The 25,475-nt window shown below is 44.1% G+C and overlaps 1 protein-coding gene across 8 annotated transcripts in view; it reads left to right on the top strand.

The window, feature by feature from the left end:
- The window catches only part of KLHL13 (kelch like family member 13), a 73,973-nt gene that overhangs the window by 3,175 nt on the left and 45,323 nt on the right, over window positions 1–25,475 (top strand). The window contains exons 1-3 of one of the 8 annotated variants that reach the window (XM_061598644.1): window positions 10,055–10,146; window positions 10,980–11,045; window positions 16,552–16,623. The exons of 1 other annotated variant lie outside the window; for it this stretch is intronic. In XM_061598644.1, the coding sequence (XP_061454628.1) occupies window positions 11,026–11,045; window positions 16,552–16,623 (92 nt within the window). In that variant the 5' untranslated portion in view covers window positions 10,055–10,146; window positions 10,980–11,025. 6 more of the 8 variants (XM_061598642.1, XM_061598645.1, XM_061598648.1 and 3 more) reach the window with 6 other exon arrangements.

Below are 25,475 nucleotides of genomic sequence, written 5' to 3'. Positions count from 1 at the left end.
GATTTCCCAAGAGATTTAACTTGCATAATATCTTTTTAAACCAAAACGTCCCTTTTCCCCATTTGGGAAACAAGAAGACATGTGCCAGTAAAAGCAGAGATCTTCATTCCTTCTTGCAAAAGGGTGTATGAAGGCCATAATCTGATAGAATTTTAATTGGAAGCTTCTCAGTGGGTGCAGGATCTTATTTCTGTGGGCCTGGAAAAAAAATTAATTTTTAGGCCGCCTATCTGGCCGAAGCCACTCTAGGCGGCGTACATAACAAATTCAATAAAATACAATAATACAGTAATTACAGTAAATACAATAACATGCAAATAATCAACAGTGACAAATAGCAGCAAATGTAATACATAGCAATGGGCATTGAGTATATAATTAGCCCATCCCAATAGTCCCAAAGGCCTGACCAAACAGCCAAGTTTTTAAGGCTCGGCGGAAGGTATCCAGGGAAGGGGCATGTCGAAGATCGAACGGGAGGGAATTCCAGAGAGTGGGGGCCGCCACCGAAAAAGCCCTCTCTCTAGTCCCCACCAACCTAGCCACTTTTGTTGGTGGGATTGAGAGAAGGCCCTGCGTGGTTGATCTTGTCGGGCGGCATAGTTGGTGACGCTGGAGGTGCTCCTTCAGATAAACTGGACCGAAACCGTATAGGGATTTAAAGGTTAACACCAACACCTTGAATTGGGCCCGGAAAACAACTGGAAGCCAGTGTAGATTAAATAATACTGGTGTAATATGATCACGGCGATGGCTGTTTGTAAGTAAACGAGCCACCGCATTCTGTACCAGTTGAAGTTTCTGGACCGTTTTCAAGGGTAACCCCACATAGAGCGCATTGCAGTAGTCTAATCGAGAGGTGACCAGGGCATGTACTACCAGTGGGAGCTGATGAACAGGGAGGTAGGGTTGCAGCCTGCGTATGAGGTGTAGTTGGTACCAGGCTGCCCGGCTCACTGCCGAAATCTGAGCCTCCATGGACAGCCTGGAATCAAGAACAACCCCAAGGCTGCAGACCTGGTCCTTCAGGGGTAATTGTACCCCATTAAACCTCAGGTCAACAGGACCCAGCCTACCCCTGTCTCCCACAAGCAGTACCTCGGTCTTGTCAGGATTTAGCTTCAGCCTGTTCCTTCCCATCCATCCACTCACGGATTCCAGGCACTTGGACACGGTCTCCACAGCCAACTCTGGTGAAGACTTAAACGAGAGATAGAGCTGTGTGTCATCCGCATATTGGTGACACCGCAGCCCAAATCTCCTGATAATAGATCCCAGCGGCTTCATATAGATGTTAAATAGCATGGGAGAGAGGATAGAACCCTGTGGCACTCCACAAGTGAGGGGCCAAGGGTCTGAAACCTCATCTCCCAATGCTACCTGTTGGTGCCTGTCAGAGAGAAAGGAACGGAACCACTGTAAAACAGTGCCTCCAATTCCCAGTCCTTCCAGGCGATCCATCAAGATACCGTGGTCAACGGTATCAAAAGCTGCTGAAAGATCTAGGAGGACAAGAAAGGTGAATTCTCCCCTATCTAATGCCCTCCTCATATCATCCACCAGAGCGACCAAGGCTGTTTCAGTTCCATGGCTTTGCACAGCATTATGTTATCATCACTCTTTGCAAAGTGGTACAAGCAAGCATTCAGCTGGCAGTGCTGCTGGTAGCGATCTTTGCAGGTTGTAAAAGCTCACCGGTAGTGGCAGGATTCCCCAGGTTGTCTTATTTCATCCCTTTAGTTCTGCTGGTGAATCTCCCCCTGCCACCTGTAAATTGCTCGAGGTCTCCCACAGAAAATCTCTCTTCTCTTACTGCTGATTTTTGGTACGCTGAGTTATTGGCACCCATGCCTTCTGTTCACTGGGACAGAGCTGAGGAAAGGATTATTTCAAATTCAAGGAAGTGGTGTGACATTTTCAGACAATGGGGCAACCTGATGGTTGAGAATTCTCCAACCGCAGTGGGGAGGTTTAGTGTGGCCTTGTGCCACAGCTGTGCCTGCCTTGGCATCTGTCAGGGTGATCCCGTGAATTGGTAATTGCTCCTTTTTCAAGGCCAAGGTATATTCCACTGGCCTGGACTAGCAGTGTCATAGTTAATACATAGAGTGAACAATCTTACTGCTTAATAAACATTTAAAAATAAATAGCAACAGGATAGTTCCAACAGAATAGCCAGGAGTCTGCTGGACCTTGGAGTTGAGAAAACTCTTTGACATGAAAGTGCTGTAACGTGGTGTTAACCCCCCCCATGGGTAGAGTGAGCACCCCCTGAGAATTCTAGAGCCTTGGTGCTGCTGCTGCGAAGATGCTGTCCTAGGTAGCCTTCTGCTGTGCTTCAAACAGCAAGGGGGCTTCCAGGGAAGACATAAACTATGGGTAGGTATATCGGGATATGGCAAGTGGCATTGTCTGAAAAAAACAGTGAAATGGACATGAGCTCCGCTGTACAACACCAGCTTTGCATGCAGAAGGTCCCAGACTCAGTCCGTGGCATGTTTTGGTTTTAAAAAGGATCAGGCAGGAGGTGGTGGGAGCTGCCTGTGATCCTAGAGAGGTCCTGCCTGTCAGAGTGGGCAATACAGGGTTAGACTGACAAGCTGTCCACCATGGTACAAGGCAGTTTCCTATATCCCCCTTTGCCCAAAGTGGACTTCAAACAGCACGCTTTCTCTTCCCCCCATTTCGTAAATGTTTTTGAAGTTTCTCTTCTAGTGGCTTTAGCTCAACTGCTTTTGTAAATTTATATTTCTGTGATATTGTTAAGTACTTTGGGCCTAGAGTGGTTAAATCAGTTCTTGTGGCTTTAGTAGTAAGTGACACTTTTAATGAAAGCTGGCCTCGTCCGCTTTGTGATTTATCTGGGAGCTTCCATCACCTCAGGAGCTGATTCTGTATCTTAACACAGCACCAGTGGTTCATCCAGATGTGTCTCTAGGCCAGAGCTTGCCTCCATGCTTACTCATTTTTTAAAAAGCAAGGCCATATTTTATGTTGAGTAGGACACAGCTTGTAGGTCACCACTTGTCTGTTTGCCTATGGAGAGTAACAGTTGCCGTCTACTAACCAGGACAGAAAGACGCTCAATTATGTTGTGGCACGATTTGGGCTGAGTATTCAGGCTCTATCTCTCTCTTCTGTCCTAGATCTAATGGCCACGTAGTACCAGATTAGCTATACTTGTACCTATCTAGATCAGATGTGGGGAACCTTTGGCCCTCCAGATGTTGCTGAACTGCAACTCCCATCAGCTCCAGCAATCATAGCCAAATGGCCAGGGATGATGAAAGCTGTAGTTCAGTAACACTTGGAGGGCCAAAGGTTCCCTACACCTGCTCTATATAATGTAGTTCTTCTGAGCCACCTGCAGAGACGCTTGCATGCAACTGCTGCCACCTCTTTTGCATCCGGGCAGGCGCAGAGGAGAATGGCATAGGGAGTATTCACTGCCTGCTTGGGCTCCTGGAGCCTTTTGAGCTGGAGGCAGGTTGTGGTGCATCCCCTCTCCTTGTAGGCATCTTGAGAGGTTTGTGTGCATCTTCTTTGTGGTGCAGTAGGAAATCTATATTCCTCTTTTTAGGGTGAATGATGGTGGATCAATGATAGTGTAGGCTGTACAAATTGTAAGCATGCTCGGCTGAAAGAATTGCAGTCTAAATAAAAAACCTGTTATTTCACTTTAATCCCAGTTGAGGTTAATACGCCTTACACTTATGTGGCAAGTAATCATTGTTTGGTTTATTGCCTTTATATCTGTGGAAGAGGAAAGGTTGAAACTGATAAGGTTATGTTTCTGAGCTTCTCTAAGTGGGAGTATTGGGTTACTTCTGATGGTCAGGGAACTAGTTCTGAAGTATTACAGTTCAGAGAGCTCAATAATCTCCCCTCCCCCAAAAAAGAATAATAGGTTCCTCCTTGAGAGCTGAAAGTCCTTCATAACAAGCCCCTGAGGGCAGAAGGAAGCTGGAACTGTATGTAAAACATGTTGGTGCACTGCATTTCCTGGTCTGCCAGTTCTGGTCTGTAGGGAGCAACTGTTGTTCAACCATGTGGCAACTCTGTGGACTTGCAATTAGGGAACTTCTCTCCCATTTGATAAAAGTAGCCTGCAAAAGTGATGCCACAAGGCACCTGCTTTTAAGGTGCCCAAAGATCTGGTTTTTGCTTCAACATGCTAACATGGCTACCCCCTGAAAGGCCACCCCTGTAGTTCTACTGCTCATTAGCTATGTTTTTATATATATATATATATATATATAATACAGTTTTGAAAGAAACAGAACTTCAGTCAAGCTTGCTCTGGATCCCTATAAGGATTCCGTTAATCACCTAATATATATAACGTAATTGTGATTAACCAAGCAGAGGTTTTTATTGTATTAACAAAACGTTTCAGCTTCTGCCTTCATCAGCTGTTAACATACAAATGCTGTTACCAAGGTGGCCGTTATAGAGCTTTGAGGATGGAATGCTCAGAGGGGCTTCATTTGCAGAAGCAAAGTAATGCTGGTACTGTCCTCCAGGTTCAGGCCATGTGGTGCCAATGTGTACATTCTCAGTACATTGACTTAAATTTACAAAACATGGTGCAAAACCTCCCATCATATATCAAAGACACCAAGGACTTCTTGCTTAAAATTGAGTCTTTAAACAAGCAATATCAATTCCACAACAATTTAATAACACAGTGTTCTATTTATAAAGAAATATTTTCATGTACTACAAGAGCAAAAGCTAACCACAAGAAAAAGAAAAACAGGAGATTCAAAAGAGTTACTCCAAAAACTTCCGCATGTATAACAAGATCACCTGACATAACTTTCAGAAATGACTCCACAACAATAATAGATTTCACTGCAGGCAAAATGTCACCTAATGAAATTAGGCTTCTATCCAAAGGCCTCAACTTCTGCCCAGCACCTAGAGAGCACAATATAGCACAGATGAAATGTGACATCAAAGCATTTGAAAGGAGATGCAGATTGGCTGAATTTTTTTATGATGACTCTAAGAACAACATAGACCTCTACAATAGAGATCCTCTGCTACAGTTTCTGCCACCTAAAACTTGGACACCGAACATTAACAGGAATCCCAACTAGATTAACTCCCAGATTCCTATTACCAGCCTAAACAGAAGTGTGTTGGGTTGCATCTTGAAATTCCCTAGGCTGTTATTCTTACAAATGTTCTGAAGAAGGCAGTCGTTAGTTGTATGGCAGCAGCTGCTGTGAAGTAGCAACAGGTATGACTTAACATCAATGTTAGAGTGTCGGACTATGACCTGGGAGATTAGGGTTCGAATCCCCACATAGCCATGAAGCTCACTGGGTGACCTTGGGCCAGTCACTGCCTCTCAGCCTCAGAGGGAGGCAATGGTAAACCCGCTCTGAATACTGCTTACCATGAAAACCCTATTCATAGAGTCGCCATAAGTCAGGATCGACTTGAAGGCAGTCCATTTCCATTTTCCAATGTGCTAAGAGCTATCTGGAGGAGAACACCTCTCTGTGTCGTGAGGAAATGGCTCTGTTAAGAGGTGCCCTCAATTGGTGGCTCCTGGGCTAAGAAAAACATGCTGTTTTTATATGTCACTGAAACATTCATATATAAAACTTTAGTATGAGAATATTACTTCTGCCTAGAGCTAAGAGTTAGCTCCAAGATTCACGTGTGTCCCTTATTTTCTTGCAGACTGTGCAAGAGCTTACCCGCAAAAGTGTCTTGAGTTTGTAATGTTTTGTGTGATGGCTCCATTTCCACCAGCAAATGATGCTGCATGACCAGTTATGACATGTCATCTGATAGTAGGAATGTAGCTTGGAGAATAGTAGGGTTGCGGAACTTGTGGCCCTCAGTATGTTGCTGGGCTACAACTACCATCATCCCTGACCATTGCCCAGGCTGGCTAGGGCTGATGGAATGTGAAGTTCAGCAACTTATGGAGGGCCCAAGGTTTCCCACCCCTGGAATAGAGGCTGGAATTGGGGAGGGGAAGTGTTGTGTGGGAGGAATAGGAACAAATCCTGATAGGTCGGAATGGGAGGGGGTAGAGAAGTTTGAGAGTGAAACTCTGAATCTTTGTGTAGCATTTTGATGCCTTGCCGATGCATCTGACAAGGCCTGGCATTGTGTTAACTGGTTTGCACAGACTGCCTTTCATAAAAGACTTGATTGGCACAGCATGGTGGAGGGGAGCACTGACATTTCGTCACACATATCTGCCACCTGCAGAGCCTACTTGGAACAGGGTGAAAAGGAGTTCGCTGCTTCCGTCTTGTTGCTTCAAGCAGCTTAGTGCCAGAGGAAAGTACTTGGCGGATTTCTGCCCTGTTTACATTGCTGTTGTATTTTTGCCTTTGCTGCCTGTATTTGATAGTGAAACCATCTGTAATGGGATATTTCTGATTCATGACTCTCTAGGGCAGAATGGCCCCTCTGGAAAGAAACACAACTTGCCTTAAGTGTGTGTCAGACAGGTGAACAACTATAGTCAGAATTCTAGGCTGGAGCAGCCAGTGTGGCCTTCCATATGTTAGACTACAGCTTCCATTGGTCCCAGTGGTTAGATATGATGGAAGTTGTAGTCCATCAACATCTGGAGGGCACCATGTTGGCTATCCCTGAACTAGACCATAGAGATGGTTGTACATAGTAGTTAATGTGTGGAGTGATATGAGTGAGATGCTCCTGCATCATGTCACTTTATCAACTTGTTTGCTTTTCTTTGTATCTGAAGTTGAGATAGGGGAGGCATGCAGTATTGCCAAAATTGCAGTGAGACTTTTGCTTTGGGCCAGGGAGATGGTTCTTTCTCTTCCAAGTGGAGATGCAGCTTATATAATAGCAAGAGTCAATATTCAACTTCACTGGAAATGTTGTGCCCTGGAGTTCCTTAAACAGCGGCATAAAGGCCTCTTTGGCAATATATATATATATATATTTTCTTCTCTCCCAGATTTCTCTTCAGTAATCGGTAATAAGCTGGGCATCTGGGAATGGTAAAGTACAGTATTGTCTGGTACAGCAAGCCCATAATAACCCTCTGTGCTAACGCGAAGATAGCTGAGAAGCTGTGGGTATAAACACTCTGACTGGGTTGCATGCAAATATAAATTACTTGGTTCTTTGCTTGTGAATGTTTAATAGGCCTACTTTCTCATATGGTGTGTTTTTTGGTAGTTTCTATATGGTAGAGAGCTTGCTTGCCTTTGTGAATGGTGTATCTGGGTACCTGGCTGCCACACTGGTATTTACTTGGCAAGGCAGAGTGTGGTAGAAGGAGGAGCGTGGGGGGCCATTATCAGAAGAGGCTCCAGCAAGGAGAGTGAACCAAAGCCTCATGGGGGGAAAGCACTTGCCAGCTGGTTATACTGTAAAATACTCTGTTACATCAGTAGTGTTCAAACAGTGTTCTGGAGCTCTAGTGGTTCTTCAGAAGTCTGTTTTGGTTTGGAGGGGGGACAACTGTGTGGCAAGCTGAGCAGGCCCTAGCCAGCTGGGGAGGACTAGCCTCAGCGGGAGGCAATGGTAAACCTCCTCTGAATACCGCTTATCAGGAAAACCCTATTCATAGGGTCGCCATAAGTCAGGATTGACTTGAAGGCCGTCATGTATCATGTACAACAGAAAAACCAGCAATGGTCAACTGGCTTCCTTGAAAATATCCTGCCCTGTGCTCCTTCGGAGGAAGGGCAGGATATAAAATAAATAAATAAATATTCTTTGTTCATCATGACCAATCTTCTTCTGGTTTGCGAGGGTTGGGTGTGTTCTGGGGGCCACGCTCTTGGTTTGAGTGAGATAACAGGCCTGGCTAGTGCCCTACATTAAAATTATACTGAATCAGACCGTTGGTCCATCTAGCTCAGTATTGTCTACAATGACTGTCTGCAGTTCTTTGGGGTTTCAGGCAGGGATTACTCCCAGCCCTATCTGGAGATACTGGGGCTTGAACTTGGGGTCTTCTGCATGCAAGGCAGATGCTCTGTGACTGAGCTACAAAATATTTACTTTAGGACACGCTCAAGAACACTTTGCAGACTTCTGGGGATCTGTGGCAGATGTGCAAGGGACCCTCAGTGAGTCAGTGGAAAGGGCTCCCTGAAACTTGGAAAGGTCTGAATTAATGGGCTAGAAGCAACGGGTAGATCCAAACTTCCAGGCAGTGTTTTTGTGTACTGCTGGTCAAGCCGACCTCAAGTGGTTAGGTCCAGGACCTGGCTACCTCTAATATAGAAGCACAGTCAGGCTTCATGAAATCTAATTGCTGGTGCTGTCCTACAGTCCCGTTTTATATACTATTCCTTGGTAGCAGGGTTGGTTCTAGAGGGTGGCCAGGTGGGGCACTGGCCCGAGGGCCCCTAGAGTTACAGGGTAACAGGGGGCCCCTCAGTGTTCCTTCCGTGATCCACGGCAATCCGCAGCCCCCCTATGCCCCCTACTTACCCGTCTCCTGCCTTTTAGTATTGCCCTTAATGAAGATGGCGGCTGCGGTTTCCCTAAAGTACTGAAGCCCCTGCTGCCATCTTAGTTGATGGCAGAGATGCGCGCGCGTAGCACGCATGCGTGCCATCAACAAAGATGGAGGCGGAGGCTTCATCCCCTTAGGGAAACTGTGGCCGCCATCTTGGTTAATGGCAATAGTAAAAGACAGGAGACAGGTAGGTGGGGGGGCGCATGCGTGCATGCGAACGTGAACATGCACACACGCCGGGGGCCAGAGCAAGCTGATGCCCAAGGGCCCTGGCATGCCTGGAGCTGGCCCTGCTTGGTAGTAATATGATGGATAAATTAAAAACTGTGTAAAAAGGCTGGGAAGATGCTTTGAATGAGTAGAAGTCACCAGGAGGCCTGCACTGACAAAAGGTGATGTATGTTGGCAACTCTGCTGTGGCTCTTGCAATGCGCCCACCCCATTTATCAAAAGTGCCTGCAGTTAACATCTTTCAGGAAGAAGTGTTTGTGAAATAATTAAAACGGTTGGCTAGAGATTAAGTTGGCAATATAGAACTGTTCAGACATGTTTTCTCTTGCCTCTGCTCTCTGCCATAGCAACTTCTTGTGAGTGGAACTGTTTGCTGCAGCCTCCTTAAGTTTAAGATGGGTGTGACTGGCACCCTTGCCAGCAGGGCTCAGGGTGTGCGTGCGGACATGCACTTGCAGAGAAGTCTGCAAAGATTGCTAGTACTGCCATGAACCGCTCCTGGTTCAGTCCCAGGACTCAGTTTCCTAAATTCAGGGCAATTGATCCTGGCAAGGAACAATCTGTGCCTTCCCTTACTAGGGCTGAGTAAACCAACAACAACCGTGTAAGGTAGGTAGACTGCCACCACCCCTTAATCTGGTCACCCACTCTGGGCCAAGGGGAAACCCAACATGCCAGAAATAGACCTGCCAAGGATTCCAACAGACAAGAGCCAAACTACACTCCTTGTCTTGGAACCTTAAGCAAAATATCCAAATATATGGTAGTCCGTGGTCAGTTGGCCAAGGTGCTGGATTCAGAGGCATATCCCCTCCTGCAATGAACACACACTGGTAAATAAGAAGTAGCTTTATTAAATAAAATATAAGTGCATAATTACAGCAGCAAAATGGTTTCTTAAAACTCACACCCCTGAAGGCTAGGTAAAATACAGAGGATTACAGTCACAAAACAAAACAATAAAACTGTCTAGCCTAGTTTGTACTTACAAAGAGGTATACAGCAAAATAGCTTCATGGTTCCACATCTCCCCAGAGATATATAGCCTGGATAGCGGATGGAAGATGGAACACCGCCTAGGTAGCATCAACAACCATGGGGTACATTGGGGAACGAAGACCTAAGGTCTGAATCCTATTCCTATGGGGAAATGCCCAGCAACAGCCAGGAATGAATTAGCCAATCAGGGGGCTTTCAGATGATGGAACATTTCTGGAGTTTTCGCGCCTAATGGTACGCACTCCCCAACCTTCCCAGGCCCATGGCCTTGAATACCAGTCTCCGCTGATAAGCAGGTGTTCTTGTTTGCAGCCTAATTAATTAGCTTCAGCTGCAAGAACTGCAAAGTCATGCCTCTCAGAGGCCCCATCTCAGACAATATGTCTTTCCCCAGAATTCTTTGCCTCAAAGCCATTTTAGAAATTGGGTGTTCTTGACAGGTACAGCTGCTCACGCATCATGACATTGGGAGTAACTTTGCGAAAGGTACCACCCCATAGGTATAAGGTTGAGAGGGAAGAACTGACTGCTGACCACCTAGGGAAAGGGATGGAAATAGCTACAAATTGTAGGTGATTTTAGGCTACTATCCTTGCCATCCAGGAAACTGTCTGAACTAATGGTACAGTTTGGGAAAGTCCAAACAGCAAGAAACTGTTTTTGCTTAAACCAGTGTTCCAATCGTGGTACAGTACATCCCTCAAGAACAGCAGACAGGCAAGAAGTTGTTCTGACTTTGCTGAGAATTGGAGATGAGTCTATATTTGCCAGTACCTGCTGAAGGGGGATATCTTGCCAGTGTATTTGCCTTGTGGAGTCTCCCTTGCTGTTTTAATGCCTGTTGCTTGAGTGCCTGTGTTCTTCAGCCACTCACCAGGCCTTTTTGCAAACCGAGCTACCTGCCCTGCACCATGTGGGCCTAGCTTTGTTTTTGGACAAAGACTTTAACCTACATACTATATTCCTGGGTGTTGTTTTTTAATGAAAACAGTTGGCAGGCCCTCTCTTTAAGATCATAAGAATTAATCAGCTGGTCATTGGCCGAAGAAAATCCTCATGTGCAGACTTTGTGGAAACTTGGACGACTGTTTAAAATATATTCTAGGGTGTTGTGCGGTTTTGCCATTGATGCTGCTCCAGAAATCCTTTAATCTACCTCCTTACTAGTCTCGTTCTGGTATTAGACTCTTGGTGTAGAGCTTGCTGTTTTGCAAAACCCTGTGAGAGAATGCCTACTTTCCCCTTCTGAGAGTTTCTGTCTCTTTTTGTTCAGCTTGCAGGTGTGTGAACAACTAAGGAGACAAATCAGTGAGTTGGAGATGATGTGGAGAGACACTTTGTGAGTAATTAAGATTTGTGTGTTACATAAAACATTGACCCTAGTAGGAAGAGAAATGAAGCAAAAGCGCTTATCCTTTTCCTTAATGTCTTTGTTGGATTGTGTGAAGGCTAACTGTGCAGAAAGCCTAGTTTTGGCTGCAGAAACAGTGAATTGTAGATGTGACTGGCACAATATAAAGCCAACCCGTTTTAAGGCTCAGCTGAGGTAGAATCTTTTAGATTAGACTTTTATATGCTGCTTTCCCACAGCACGCTGCTCAAAGCAGCTCACAGGACGCAGCGATGATGACAGTAGAACGTTGATAAAAATCAGCATGTTAATTAAACATTTGAGTTCCAAAACACTTCAGTTGTGAGATTAAAATACGTCAAACGTCCCTATAGAGACCACTGGCATGAGCTCTGGTGTAGGGACCCAGCAGGGCCCCCCTCACTTCCATATATCACCTTCATTAAGTGCTTGAATGAGCAGCTAGCTCAATTAAATATGAAACTTGAGAAATGAGCAGGAGAGTTGTGGCTAATGTTGTGCGTCTTTAAGTTGCCTGCAAATATCACCGGGATGCAATTTTTCATTATTTCAATTTAAACATTTATGCACCTCCTCTTTCTAACAAATATTTAAAGCAGCTTACAATCAAAATAAAACAGTACACAACAATACACAATAAAATAAATGAAGCCATTGATAAAAGCAAAAATGCAACTAAAGCAGATAATAATCCTAAAAGGGCTAAATATAAACAGAAGGTAATAGCAGAATAAAACAATCCAAGGATGATGATTTTACAAAAGCAGAGTGTATGTTTATAGGTGTATCCCACCTTGCAACCCACAAGATAAAAACCAAAGCACATTGTGGGGAAAATATTAAAAGACCTTTTAATCCAGACCTCTGATATTCAGGTTTGTGGCGATGTACAATGGTCCCACTCCAGACAATTTAGCTGTGAATTTTTCTCCCAAAGTGATGGATAAAAGTACAATGAAACTGGCTGGACTAATGTCTCAAGCTTCAGTAGTGTACGTAAATTATTGTGTGGAATGCAGAATTGTAGTTTCTGTGTTACGTGTTGCCTTGTCCTTTCTTACTTTTTTCAAGTGGGTGCCTCCTTGTAACACCGTTTCAGAGTTTGGTTATAGAAGCAACTGAAATGTTTAGTTGGGTTTTTCAGTCATGAGTTCATTGTAAGGTCTGTGATTGTGACATGCTTAAGAGCCTAGATCCTTTAGGGTGCAGATGCCTATATGCTTAGAAATGGACTGCCTTCAAGTCGATCCCGACTTACGGCGACCCTATGAATAGGGTTTTCATGGTAAGCAGCATTCAGAGGGGGTTTACCATTGCCTCCCTCTGAGGCTAGTCCTCCCCAGCCAGCTAGGGCCTGCTCAGCTTGCCACAGCTGCACAAGCCAGCCCTTTCCTTGTCCACAACTGTCAGCTGGGGGCAACTGGGCTCCTTGGGACTATGCAGCTTGCCCGTGGCAGGGCACGTAACCCCTGAGCCACTCACTGTGGGGGTGATCTTTAGTTGGCCCTTGACACCCAGGAGACACGAGCGGGGATTTGTACTCACAGACTCTGGACTCCCAGCCAGGCTCTCCTCTCCACTGTGCTATACCAGCTGTCGCCTATATGCTTAGACAATGGAATAATGGAATAAGTTTTGCTCGGCTTTGGAGGAGTGTTGTGCCAGAGCAAATGCAAATGGCTCTGCATCAGCTGGGTTTGTCAAGAGCAATTCTGAGCTTAGAGGGTTCCAAGTGCAGGGAGAAAAAAAGTCTCCTCTTTCTTCTTCTTTGTGCTTGTTAAAAGCATCTGAAAATTTGCTTTTGCTGGAAACATAAGGTTGCTCTACACTATGGTTGTTGGAGTTGCCATGAAATATACATTAAAGACCATGAAATAACATTCTTTTGCAAGAACTGGGCAGTACAGTAGAAGCTGAGGTGACTTCCAGGAGGTTTGTCAACTTTTAATGTTCAATTTCCATTTTCTGTCTTGGTTATAGTACTAAGTACATTTGCTGCTTTTAATGGCAGGGGTGATTGAGTTTCTCAAGTCATGTTGTTTGGCTTGGTATATTTGTTTTTAAAAGATTGTGCAGAGATTGCTATACATGTGTTCTCCTAGAAGAAAATGGATTTTGGAAACCATTTTGGATCACATTTTATATCTCTTTTTCTCAAGTATTTTATGCATAGTCATAACTTCTTACATTGCAAAAGTTTTAACCTCTACACAGCAAATGTGCAGTATGTGACCTCATTTTTAATATGTTTAGACGAATAATGTTATGTGTTGCTAAAGAAGATTTAAGTGCACTATAAAACTAAATTGATGAACACCTCAGTTTTAGAAACATATGTCAGCCATACAGATAAAATTAATAAACTAGTATTGTTACAGAAACAAAAAAGTTATTTATAGTTGTGGGCCAGATGGTTCATGGTAAAATAAGAGTGTACAGGTTGCATGTGCAGTCTGTGAGCACTGAATACTCAGCAGTTCTAGTATTGCTGAACAAGTGGAGCAGGTTTGGCTTTAAGCATGCACAGGTTGGTGGTGGTGTGAAGCAGACTTACTTTTGAGACTTACATATCAATATCCTACTGCTGAAATTTGAAAGAAAAAATACCTTGAGAATTTGTTTTTGTTGTGTTTCTACTCTTCAGTCACACAATGTGGAGGGAACCTTTGTCCCTCCAGATGTTGTTTGACTACAACTCCCAGCAGCCACCACGGCCAATGGTTAGGTATAATGGTTGTAGTCCAGCAACATTTGGAGGACACCACGTTGGCTATCCCTGCTGTAGAATTCTGGACAAGGTCTGAGGAGACTCGGGCTATTTCAAACCCCTACGTTTTTACTCTAATTGAGTAGTCCTAGGCTGAGAGAGCATAACTGGCCCAACCTACATTGCAGGGTTGCTGTGAGGGTTAAAAAGGGGCACCAGGTACACTATAAAATACTGGCAGATATGCAAACTAATTCTATTCCATGCAGATTTGGGATGCAACATCTTGTGTCGGGACTGAGTGAGGTTTTATGGTGTGATGGTTGATGGTTTTTGCTTGGGCCTGGTGTATTCTCTCCGGTGCCTGTCACTGGCTTTCCAACTCATGTAATTGCACAACATAAAATGATTTGTACTTTACAATCATAAGCATGTGTTTACTTGCTTGTTTTTCCCTCTTACATGGAGATTGAAGTCTTCTCCCTTGCATATATATGAATCAACTCATTGATCCTTGGTGGTATGCCAGTGAAAGGCAGCTGACAGAGACAGGCTTTCTTGCTTACATAGATCATCACAGAAGTAGCAAAGTAGTTCTGTCTCAAATCCAGGGTGACTTCCAAGTTATTGATGGTAAAGAAACAAAAGCTCCCTGCTTGCTAAGATAGCGTTCTTTGATATTTCTCTTGTTAGCAGGGATCAGGTTGCAACTAGAAAAAGGAGTTTCTTACAATATTTTCTGCAGATCATACAGACTAGTCGCTTTTTAATGACTGGCTCCTTACTGTAACTGCTTTTCCATCCTGATAAGCGGAGAGGGGAAAAGGTGGAGACAGCAGTCACCCATATCACTTCTGCTTTGAACTTCAGCTCTGTTTACAAGAGATGTTTATTTGCAGAATATATTACCAGCAGACATGGAAAAAGTCATGCTTTGGGAGGGGCTCAGTGATAGAGCATCTGCTTTGCATGCAGAAAGTCTCAAGTTCAATTCCTGGCACCTCCAGGTAGGACTGGGAGAGACTCCCTGCCTCTGAAACCTTGGAGAGCTGCTGCCACTCAGGGTAGACAACACCTAGCTAGATGGGCCAATGGTCTGACTCAGTAAAAAGCTGCTTCCTATGTTCCAAGTTCATAAGCACCAACTTGTTCAGACTTGCTTTGGCGTATAGCTGGTTTTGGTCTGTTTTGGTTCTGTGTAAAATTCTACTTGCAGCAAGCTGGAGAAAGGATACACCGCTTATGGAAAGGAAGGGATTGTAAGTGTCTGGAGTGAGCCTGAAAAGACCTGTACACAAAGCTTTTTTTAATAAAGATGTCTGATATTGTGAGGGTTGCTACGGGTCTGCATTGGCAGTATGAAGGGAACCTGATCAGAGTTCCTTTAAGCTGCTTTATCGTGTGGATTTTCAAAGGAGGAAAGTGCAGCCCAGGGAGCTGTCTCTCTCTTGAAGGATGCCATTCTCTGATCCTGAGTGTTGACTCTTTGCCTGACACAGTTATTCTGCTAATGTCTCCCCGCTCTCTTGCGTGCTCTCTTTTTTTAACGAGGATTTTTGTTCTTGGAATCATCTTAACGTGTGTTTGAGGCAGAGCTTGGAAAAGTTACTTTTTTTGAACTACAACTCCCATCAGCCCAATCCAGTAGCTATGCTGGCTGGGGCTGATGGGAGTTGTAGTTCAAAAAAAGTAACTTTTCCAAGCTCTGGTTTGAGGCAGATGGGATATTTACTCCTTCAGCAGATCTTTGTTTCTGGACCCACTTGAAGGGAAGAGGCTATTTCAAGCATGTGTTTTTAAAAAGAGAGAGGGAGTGGTCTGGACTCTGAAGTGAGTATAGTCAAGCAGGAAGAGTTGGAGCAGAGCTCCAGGGCTTTTTTTAGAGCAGGACTGATGATGTCATCTGCCAGAACGTCAGGGTATTTGACAGATGCTCTGTCAGGTGAATAACAAGTCTTCAAAGTTGCGTTACCATTTGGCAGGTTAGAGAAGTTGGAGAAGGAAGAAAATTTTAAAAAAACAGTGGCTGGATACTTAACTTCCTTTGATGAGGTTCCTAGTTCATGCTAGCAGTGGTAACACTTCTTTGCAAGATGGTTTGCATTTCTAATTAACAAATGAAAGGCTGCATTTCAGCTGGTGAAAGATGTTTTGCTAAAGCTCAGTGTGCTAAAGGTTGAAACTCAGCAGTCAGAAGAAAGCACTGCTGGATGTAATAGGGGTTTCTCCCAGGTAACTGCACATAGAGTTGTAGTGGTGCCTCAAGGCTGGTCGGAGTGGTGAACCGAGCCCCTCCCATGTTAAATTCCATCATACTAACCACAGCACCACCCTTTGCCAGCTCCCTCGTTTAGGACTGTAAGCTGATCCTGATAAACTGGGTATTATGTTACGTACTGCTATATTTGGGCTATGTTTATTATATTTGTATAAAATGGATGGCCAGAAGCTGCCTGTATTTTTGGACTCTGCTTGGGGTGTGTGTGGTTACGGAGGCTGTCACGATGAGCTCCTGTGCTTCAAAGAGTACCGCAACACCACTGACCTATTGTCCAGTACTTCCTTGCCAAGAAACAAAAGCCTCATTTTCACAACTAAACAATGAATGGTCTTGGCACTGCCACTGACTTCACTGGCAATTAACCCCCACTCCAGGGAGCTATGCTCACATGATCTGTTAAGATGGCATGGTACAGTAGGGTACTATGCTTCCCTTTTTTAAAAAAAACACAGAACATTAATAATCTTATCTTGTTTGGTCAACAGGGGAGTTACTAATATTGACGGCATGGATCATTCTGTGCTCAGAAGGGAGGTGTCTTCTGTTCTTCATGACAGGTACGTGTTTTGCCACAAAATGGCTTGAGTTTCATAAGCTTATGCTACTCTCTCAATGCTTATTGTTCTTTCAAGACAAATCTGTGGAGTTTTTTTCTGGAGGAAAAAGCTAGAGCGATAATGTTTTTTTAAAATTCTGTTTAATAGTGCAGAAACTGTGGATTCAAACACAGTTGCCAGCTTGTCAGGACAGTTGGATGTTGGTCACTGATCTGCAGTGGACTGTGGAAATTGATTTGTCTTAAGCTTAGTGTTTTGGATGGTCTGCCATTTGTTTGTCTGGTGGAAGGAGCTGTATAGTACAGAAATTTACCAGTAATCTGAAACTCTGCTATGTACATGGACATGCTTTGGCTGACTTCTTGGCATTTTTAGCATGTAGCGTATTGTCACATTTCTGCCCAGTCAATTACATTATGGATGATGTTTTTTAAAGCCTGTTTGGTCTTAAAACAGGATGTGAAACTAGATGAGCTGATGAAAGAATCATGGGTTTGGCACAAGAATTGAGGCACATGCTTGTAAGTTATGGATCAGAAGGGGCTGAAGGTTACACTCCCATCACTTTTAGCATTTTTCTGTTGCCATATCCAAGTGTTGCCATCATTTTTAATACAGTATCACTAATTTTGGCAGCACCATTGGGAAAGATTCCACCTTTCCCATCAATTGCATTTTGATTGTCTTTTGTTGAAGATGCAGCTCTTATTTGCCAATTACTTCAAGTCAGAATGTCAGTGAAATTGCAGCTGTCTGCTGTTTATACAATGGTTAAAACCCTCCAAGTAGCCTCATTTGTTTTAATCATACCCTTTGCAGCATATGGCTCTTCCCCTTTCTTCTAGCTCTTTGTTCTTCTAACACTTTGTTCTTATAGCTCTGAATTCTCTGCTTGAAGTTGGCTTGCCATGAAGCAGCTTCTCCCTACAGAAGAATTTCCTTGTGCATTTGTGATCCAGAAGCGCTGGAGGTGGGGACTTTCCCCTACAATTTCCCAAACTGGATAAAACAGTCTCCTCGTAAAATATGGCACAAAAATCAGCTGATGAACTCTTTCTCATTTGAATGACAAAGTGGGGACGGTGCTGTTGGGCTCATGTCCAGCTTTCAGGCTTACCATAGGCTTCTGGTTGCCGTTGTGAGAACAGGATGCTGGACTAGGTGGGCCTTTGCCAGGCTCTTATGAATAATTTTGCTCTGTGAAAATGCATTCTACACAATGCATAGATAATAGATGCTAGATCATTACTTGCATAGATATTGGATGCCAGTTCGTAGTTTGTAGCCTTGCAGCCTTTGCCACAGGTAGCTCTGAGGTGGCATGAAAGGTTAATTGGGAACACATTTTTGAGGCAGCATCACTTAGACACATTTTTTGTGATGGTGGTTGTTAAATTTTGTTTAAACACCTTGAGCATTTTTTTAACATGCCAGATATGAATGCCTTTCCCCCCTCAATTTGAGATGTGCCTGTTGAAACTGACTGCAAATGGATGTCTTGGGGAGCAGAAGCTGAAGTTCACATTGCATCAAGATTGTATGTATGTGTCCAAAAAGTTGGCTTGTCAACCTTTCTTGACGTGGAAATAGTTGCCTTCATCTTTGCCAGTAATTAGTGAAGTCGCATAGAGGGGTAAGATTTTGTAGGACACAATCCTACACAATCCAGTGGCCTACACAGCCTTGCTGTAAACCAGAAAGAGAACCCCCCACTCTTAAAACAAATTATCCCAGTATGGGAAGATGGCAAATACATTTGTATATTACCTAAACTAGTGTGGCAAAGCAGTTAGAGTGTTAGACTACGACCTGGGAGACCAGGGTTCAAATCCTCACTCAGACAAGAAGCTCACTGGGTGACCTTGGGCCAGTCACTGCCTCTCACCTAGTCTACCTCACAGGGTTGTCGTGAGAATAAACTGCAGAGGAGGAGAACCATGTATACCACCTTGAGCTCCTTGGAGTAAAGGCAAGATATAAATGCAATAATAAATAAAAAACTAAATGACCGTAACATATTGTTCTTAATATTGATTTTTAATATATATGTGTGTGTGTGTGTGTGTGTGTGTGTGTATATATTTATATATATATTTATATATATATATATATTTATATATATATATATATATATATTTGTGTATTTATATTTGTGAACTGCTTAGAAGTTTTGGGTGGGATTCAGTGCTAGACCCATTGAAGTGAATGGACACGGCTAAGTTAGGGTCATTAATTTCAGTGGGTCTACTGTAAGACATACATGTAACCCTTATATAAACAGTATATACATTTTGTTAAATAAACAAATCTAGCCATGGTTTCCTTGTGTTTTGGTTAATACATGATGGCTTGGGAGAGCTCTACCAGCATGTCCTCCATCAGAATAGTCAGAATCACACTGGGAAACGCTTTGAGCTGAAGGCCTCAGCCATTTAAAGGGTTTCTTCTCTGAACATGGAGGAGCCGTCATTGGCAGATGTTTGAGAGCCACATGTCCCAAAGAAGTGTAGTAGTAGGTGGGGACGGAAGAACTGAGCCTCTCATCCTGGCTCATAAGGCTCGTTTGTTCAAACTCCAAATTGCCACCCAGCAGTGCTTGAAGGCAAACCCTCAACGACAGCCCTATTCACAGTACTTGAAAAGCAATCCCATATATATAGTTCACACTCGCCCCTTCTGCGTACTTTTATACTTTGACATACTGCAAAGGAGGGGGAGGGAGCAAATGAACTTGAATGTTCTTGGGATTGGCTTGGCTTGGCAAGGGTGGTAACGCCAAAAGATTTGCAGAGGAGGTGGGTTTTGAGAAGGTTTGAATGAGGAGAGAGAGAGACAGGGCGGTACCATGCATGCAGTTGTCCTGGCTGGGACTGCTGTATTCCAAAATATCCAGAGAGCACCAGGTTTGGGAAAGCTGCTGTAAAGAAGGCTTGGCTCAGCTTGCTCCAATTGAGGTAGTTTGTGAATTGGAGCCTTGAAGTCCTGCACTAGAAACTTTTGCGGCACTTTCTGCAATGTTGAGGAAACAAAACTGAGCCAAAAATAAAAATAAAAGAATCCCCACCCTATGTAGCTTTAGTTAACACTCTGCATAGGCTTGAATAATTATGAACGCTTTTTAATTAGCCACCTACTCCTTAATTTACCTGTCAAATTGATGTTTGGATCTTGAGGGCTCTGGCTTCCCTGTCAGCTGGATAACATCATGTAACCAAAAGCATTTTCTGGGGGAGTAACTGCTTGCTAGCAGCAAAATGAGTTGTTTCTGGGGAAAAGAGAAACCAGAATACAGCGGTAGTTGGCTGTTAGTTGTTTTTTATTTTTTGTAGTTTTTAATAACTTTTAATTACAGCTTTCAACATTTCAAACGTGCATATTTCTGGAGGGCATTACACTCCCGCCCCTGAGATAAATTTGTCTGAGGTGGTTGAGCCCCTTGAAGGGTGAGATCAAATTATGATCTGTGTTAAATCCTTTTGTTGCCCATAAAACAATGTGAAAGGACCATGCTGCATTCAGAGCAGTTACAATGGGCTTTCACTATTGGAAAAGGCCCCTTGAACCTTTCCAGGTGCATGTCTACCCTGCCCATGAAGGCTTCAGCGAAGGAGATTTCTGTGTCATCTTTCAGGAAATGTTCAGTTATTGAAATGGCTTCTTCCTTGCCCCTTAAAGTTTTATCAGAATTATTTGGCTGTGGTGTTGGGTGTCGGGGTGGAGGAATAAAAAGTATTAGTGGTGATCTTTCCAGTCCTGTACAGTTTGGGACCAGGGGGCCATTTCTCCCCTTACAAGCCTGCTCTTTTTTTGTTAAGGGCTTCTTTATTAAGGCCAGCAGAGGCCCTTTGTGTTTCACTGACACCTGACGCCCATTTTGGCTGGGATTAGGACAAGGACCTTTTATTAAGGTGGAAATTCCTTCCTGCGGGAAGCCTCCTGTGCCCCTTCTTTAATGGCACTTTGCTGGTAGACTTTGGGGCTATAGGCCGCCCTTCTCCCTGCTAGAGCCCTCCAGATGTTTGGCACTATAAGTCCCCTCAGCCCGCCAATCCAAAGCCATCTGGAGGGCACCAGGTTGGTGAAGGCTGTTATAAGGCGTGTTAAACTGAGCTGCTTTGCTCATTTGTGGGGATTTTAAATGTGATATGTTCAATTTTTTATATCGGTTTTGACTGATTAATTTGGTGCTGTTTAAAGTTTTATATCCTGCTGTTCCTCCCAAAGGATCCTAGGGTGGCAAACACAAAAACAGTTAAAACTTCTAAAAACGTGTAAAACAAAAAACCTAAAAGGAAGTTAGGTTTTGGAAAATGATTCCGATTCTAATGCAGATTGGGAAAGATCTCTACTTAAAAGGCTTGTTGGAAGGGGAAGGTCTTCAATAGGCACCTTCTTGGTTGTCTTTTCACTGTCCATCTAATGGGAGGGTATTCCAATGGTGCCACAACACTAAAGACCCTATTCCTATATTGGGTGGAACAGACATCCTGATAACATAGTATCTGCAAGAGGCCTTCATCTACAGAGCACAGTGATCAACTGGGTATATAAGGGGTGAGATGATCCTTCAGGTATCCTGGTCCCAAGCTGTATAGGGCTTTATACATGAAAATCAGCATGTTGAAATTAGCCCAGTAACTCTATTATATGATGATCAGCTACCTGGGACTCCTAAAGAAAGACAGAATAGAACATGTTTTAAAATCAGCTGACTTTGTGCCATCTTGACTCCACTGAGACTCGTATGCTTGGGATTGGCTGAACAGTTTGTGGTTTCTTCTCCATCCTTGGGACAGCTTGAGGTAGTCCACACACTGCTCATCTGAACTTTTCTTTTCTCATGTAGGTCACCACAGAAAAACAGTGTGTACCAGGTCAAATGCTTGAAGAAGACTAATTCGAACACTGCTTCCAACTTTCCCTTTTTCTTGTATGGCTCAGTTGTCACTCACCTGCTGTGCTTTGTACCTTGTCAACTAAAATAGGAGTTAAGAACATAAGTTTAAGCACATGTTCTTAATCTATTCACATAATCGCCAGAAGGTGGCATTACCGATTTTGAATGAATGTCATCTCACTTTCTAGGTCTTAAACTTCATTGTGTAATAAACTTTGTCCCTGGGTGCTACAGAGTGTGACAGCAATTTGTGATACTGAAGTTATTCATTGTAGTGGGATCTGCCATATTGATCTGTTTTTATCTTCAGCTGTAAACTAATTAATTCCTGTCATTTTGACAAGACAAAATTTCACTCCTGTCCCCCTGTGCAAAGTTTATATAGCAGGTGTACCAAGGGGTTGGACCAAAACACAATTCTTTCAAAAGTAGGAATACTGTATCTCGTACCATCTGATCATACATGTGCTTACTTGGGAGTAAGCCCCATTGATTTCAGTAGAATATACTATCCTGATAAGACTTATGATTTTTGTTTAAACATATAGATAACACAAAGCCAGCCAGAGTAGTTCCACCATTGTAGCTAAGATTGGATGGGTCCTTAATCTGAATTTTTCTCCAACCACTGAATTATGACTGTGAAACTGATGTTCCCATTGTGTTCAGAATATCACTTTCAGCAAGGGGGAAAATGATAAATGGCTACATCAGAGCTGGCCTTGAAGTACATGAACATGATATTAAGCATTTGTTTTAATTCAGGGGTTCCCAAACTGATCCACAAACTTGATTCAGGTGGACCACAGCGTGTCTGTTGACTTGGGAGATGGCATCATCCATTGTGTTAAATGTTCATATTTATATTTAATTGTATTTTTATTGTTTCTTTGATTGCATTTTGTTGCTTTACGATTTGAATTCTAATATATAAGAAATAAAAGAAGCAATTAAAATCATACAGCATCTAGCACGATTGCTACAAGAGGCAGAGAAATCATTAAGTGGTCCGCCAAGACCCTCAGTAGTTTTCAAGTGGCTCCGAAACACCCTCTCCCCCTGAATAGAGCTCAGACGGCACCGTGGTATACTCCACGGTTGTGAACTCTGAGGCGGGAGGTGAGATGGCTAGAGCGCCAGTGGCGGAAATCTCGCTCTAATGACAATGGGACACGGGTTAGAGCAGCTGCAGCAGCCACCATGTGGCGATAAGGGCAGCAAAAAAGGATTTTTATGCTGCTTCTATTGCGTCTGCAGAGTGCTGTCCCAGGAGGCTGTTCCAAGTGGTCCAGAGCCTGGTCAGTCCAGTTGCCCTGGAACCGATGGAACATGCTAAGGCCTCCTGTGATGAGTTTATAAAGCACTTTACGGAGAAAATCGATCATATTAAGAGTGCTATTCTGTGCGCTGTGGACACAGTGAGCGAGCCAGAGGCGGCCAGTGGTGCTCTGGTGGTGTGGGATTGGTTCCAGCTTCTTCCTTCTGATGAAGTGGACAAGGTGCTTTCAATCTTAAAGCCAACCACTTGCTTACTCGACCCTTGCCCGTTGTGGCTCATTATGAGCTGCAAGGACAGACTGGGCGAGGGGATCAAGATGGTGGTAAATACGTCCCTGGAAGAGGGAGTAATGCCATCAGCTCTCAAGGAGGCAGTAATAAAATCAATTCTAAAGAAGCCCTACTTGGATCCCCAAGATCTGAACAACTTTCGCCCAGTTTCAAATCTGCCATTCCTGGGCAAGGCGGTTGAGCAGGTGGCGGCGAAGCAGTTGCAAGTGCATTTGGAGGAAGCGGATTATCTGGATCCATTTCAATCAGGCTTCAGGCCTGGACATGGGACTGAAACAGCCTTGGTCGCCTTGGTGGATGATATGAGGAGGGCGTTGGATAGGGGCGAATGCACCTTCCTTGTCCTCCTGGATCTCTCAGCGGCTTTTGATACTGTTGACCACAGTATCCTTCTGGACTGCCTGAAGAGGTTAGGTATAGGGGGCACTGTATTGCAGTGGTTCTGTTCCTTCCTCTCTGGTAGGTACCAGAGAGTGGCATTGGGGGATGAGGTTTCGGATCCTTGGCCTCTCACTTGTGGGGTGCCACAGGGAACCATCCTCTCCCGAATGCTGTTCAACATCTATATAAAGCCGCTGGGGGCTATCATCAGAAGATTTGGGGTGCAGTGTCACCACTATGCTGATGACACGCAGCTCTATCTCTCATTCAAATCTTCACCGAGGTTGGCTGTAGAAACCCTATCCAAGTGCCTGGAGTCGATGAGTGACTGGATGGGAAGGAATAACCTGAGGCTGAACCCTGACAAAACTGAGGTACTGTTTGTGGGAGACAAGGGACGGTTGGGGGATGTTGACCTGGTGCTCAGTGGGGTACAATTGCCCCTGAAAGACCAGGTCCACAGCCTTGGGGTCATTCTTGACTCCCAGCTGTCCATGGAGGCTCAGGTCTCGGCTGTGAGCCTGGCGGCGCTGTATCAACTCCATCTGATACGGAGGCTGCGCCCCTACCTTCCCAACCATCTGCTCCCATCTGTGGTACATGCCCTGGTCTCCTCTCGCCTAGACTACTGTAATGCGCTCTATGTGGGGTTACCCTTGAAAACGGTCCGGAAGCTGGAACTGGTACAGAATGTGGCGGCTCGCCTGATTAAAGGCAGCCGCCGGCAAGATCACATCACTCCAGTGCTGAAGGAGTTGCACTGGCCACCGGTTGTTTTCCGGGCCCAATTCAAGGTGTTGGTTCTGACCTTTAAAACCCTATACGGTTTTGGCCCAGTCTATCTGAAAGAGCGCCTCCAACATCATCAGGGATGCCGCTCAACAAGATCAGCCTCAAAAGGCCTTCTCTCTATCCCACCAGTTAAAACAGCTAGACTGGTGAGAACTAGGGAGAGGACTTTTTCAATTGTGGCCCGCACTTTGTGGAATTCCCTCCCAAATGATCTCTGCCATGCCCCCTCTATGATGAGCTTCTGCCAGGCCTTGAAGACCTGGCTCTTCAGGCAGGCTTTTGGGATGGGTTAGGTTTTATTATTATTGTTGAGATTTTTAATGTTTTAATGTATTTGTATGTTTTTATTTTGTACGTCGCCCAGAGTGGCTGGACAGCCAGCCAGATGGGCGACTAATAAATTTAATAAATAATAATAATAATAATTCAAGTGGTCTGGGGGGGAGCTTGGAAACCACTCTTCTTAATTCGTTATGTTTGCATCCCACACCTAGATTAGGCTCCCAGTAATCTTCCTCCAGATTCTGGCAGAGTCCTCTTTCCTCTAATGCATTAGCATTAGAAACTCCCAGACCATCCATTGGGTATAGCAGCCCTTCAAGGAAACCCTGTTGCACTTTCTGAATTCCCTTAGCTTTATTTTGGTGTTTTAAATACTATGACTGATGCACAATTTTCAGAAGGGAGGAGAAGAGTAATTCCAGTCTACTGGCTGCAGTGCCCTGTTACCGTTCCTTAATTTCTGAACTGTCAAATATTTTGGGCAAGTTTCTCTCTTGAGGAGTTCCTGTTGCAGTAGAGGTGGAGTTGTTGTTGTTTTGCTAGAAACGCCTTATTCTCCACAAATGGGTCTAACAGAAATGTAGCTTTGGATTGTGTGGTTTTACCAGCATGTTGGGTTGTCTGCCTTGCAGATGCACAGAGCCTGTATGTCAGCTGAGCCTTTTATCTACATGTCTTGTGTGTGTGTGTGTGGGGGGGGCTTTCACTTTTCTCTCCCCAAACTATAATGAACTTCCCAAATGATCCTGAGGCACAAACATGCAAGCAACTTGACTTGGAGGAAATGGGTATGAGGGTGTTTTTCATATGCTTTTGGGTGGGGTGGGGGACCCAGCAATGACTTGGAAGTCTTTGTTCTAATAACATAGCTGAATAGACCTGAAGCAAGCGTGTGAATGTGAGTGTGACATTTAATGATGTTTTGAGGGGA

Source organism: Rhineura floridana, chromosome 16, assembly GCF_030035675.1.
Source record: "Rhineura floridana isolate rRhiFlo1 chromosome 16, rRhiFlo1.hap2, whole genome shotgun sequence".
Lineage (NCBI taxonomy): Eukaryota > Metazoa > Chordata > Lepidosauria > Squamata > Rhineuridae > Rhineura > Rhineura floridana.
Note: the sequence above shows the minus strand (reverse complement) of the source record. Positions and strands in the feature narration are given on the sequence as shown.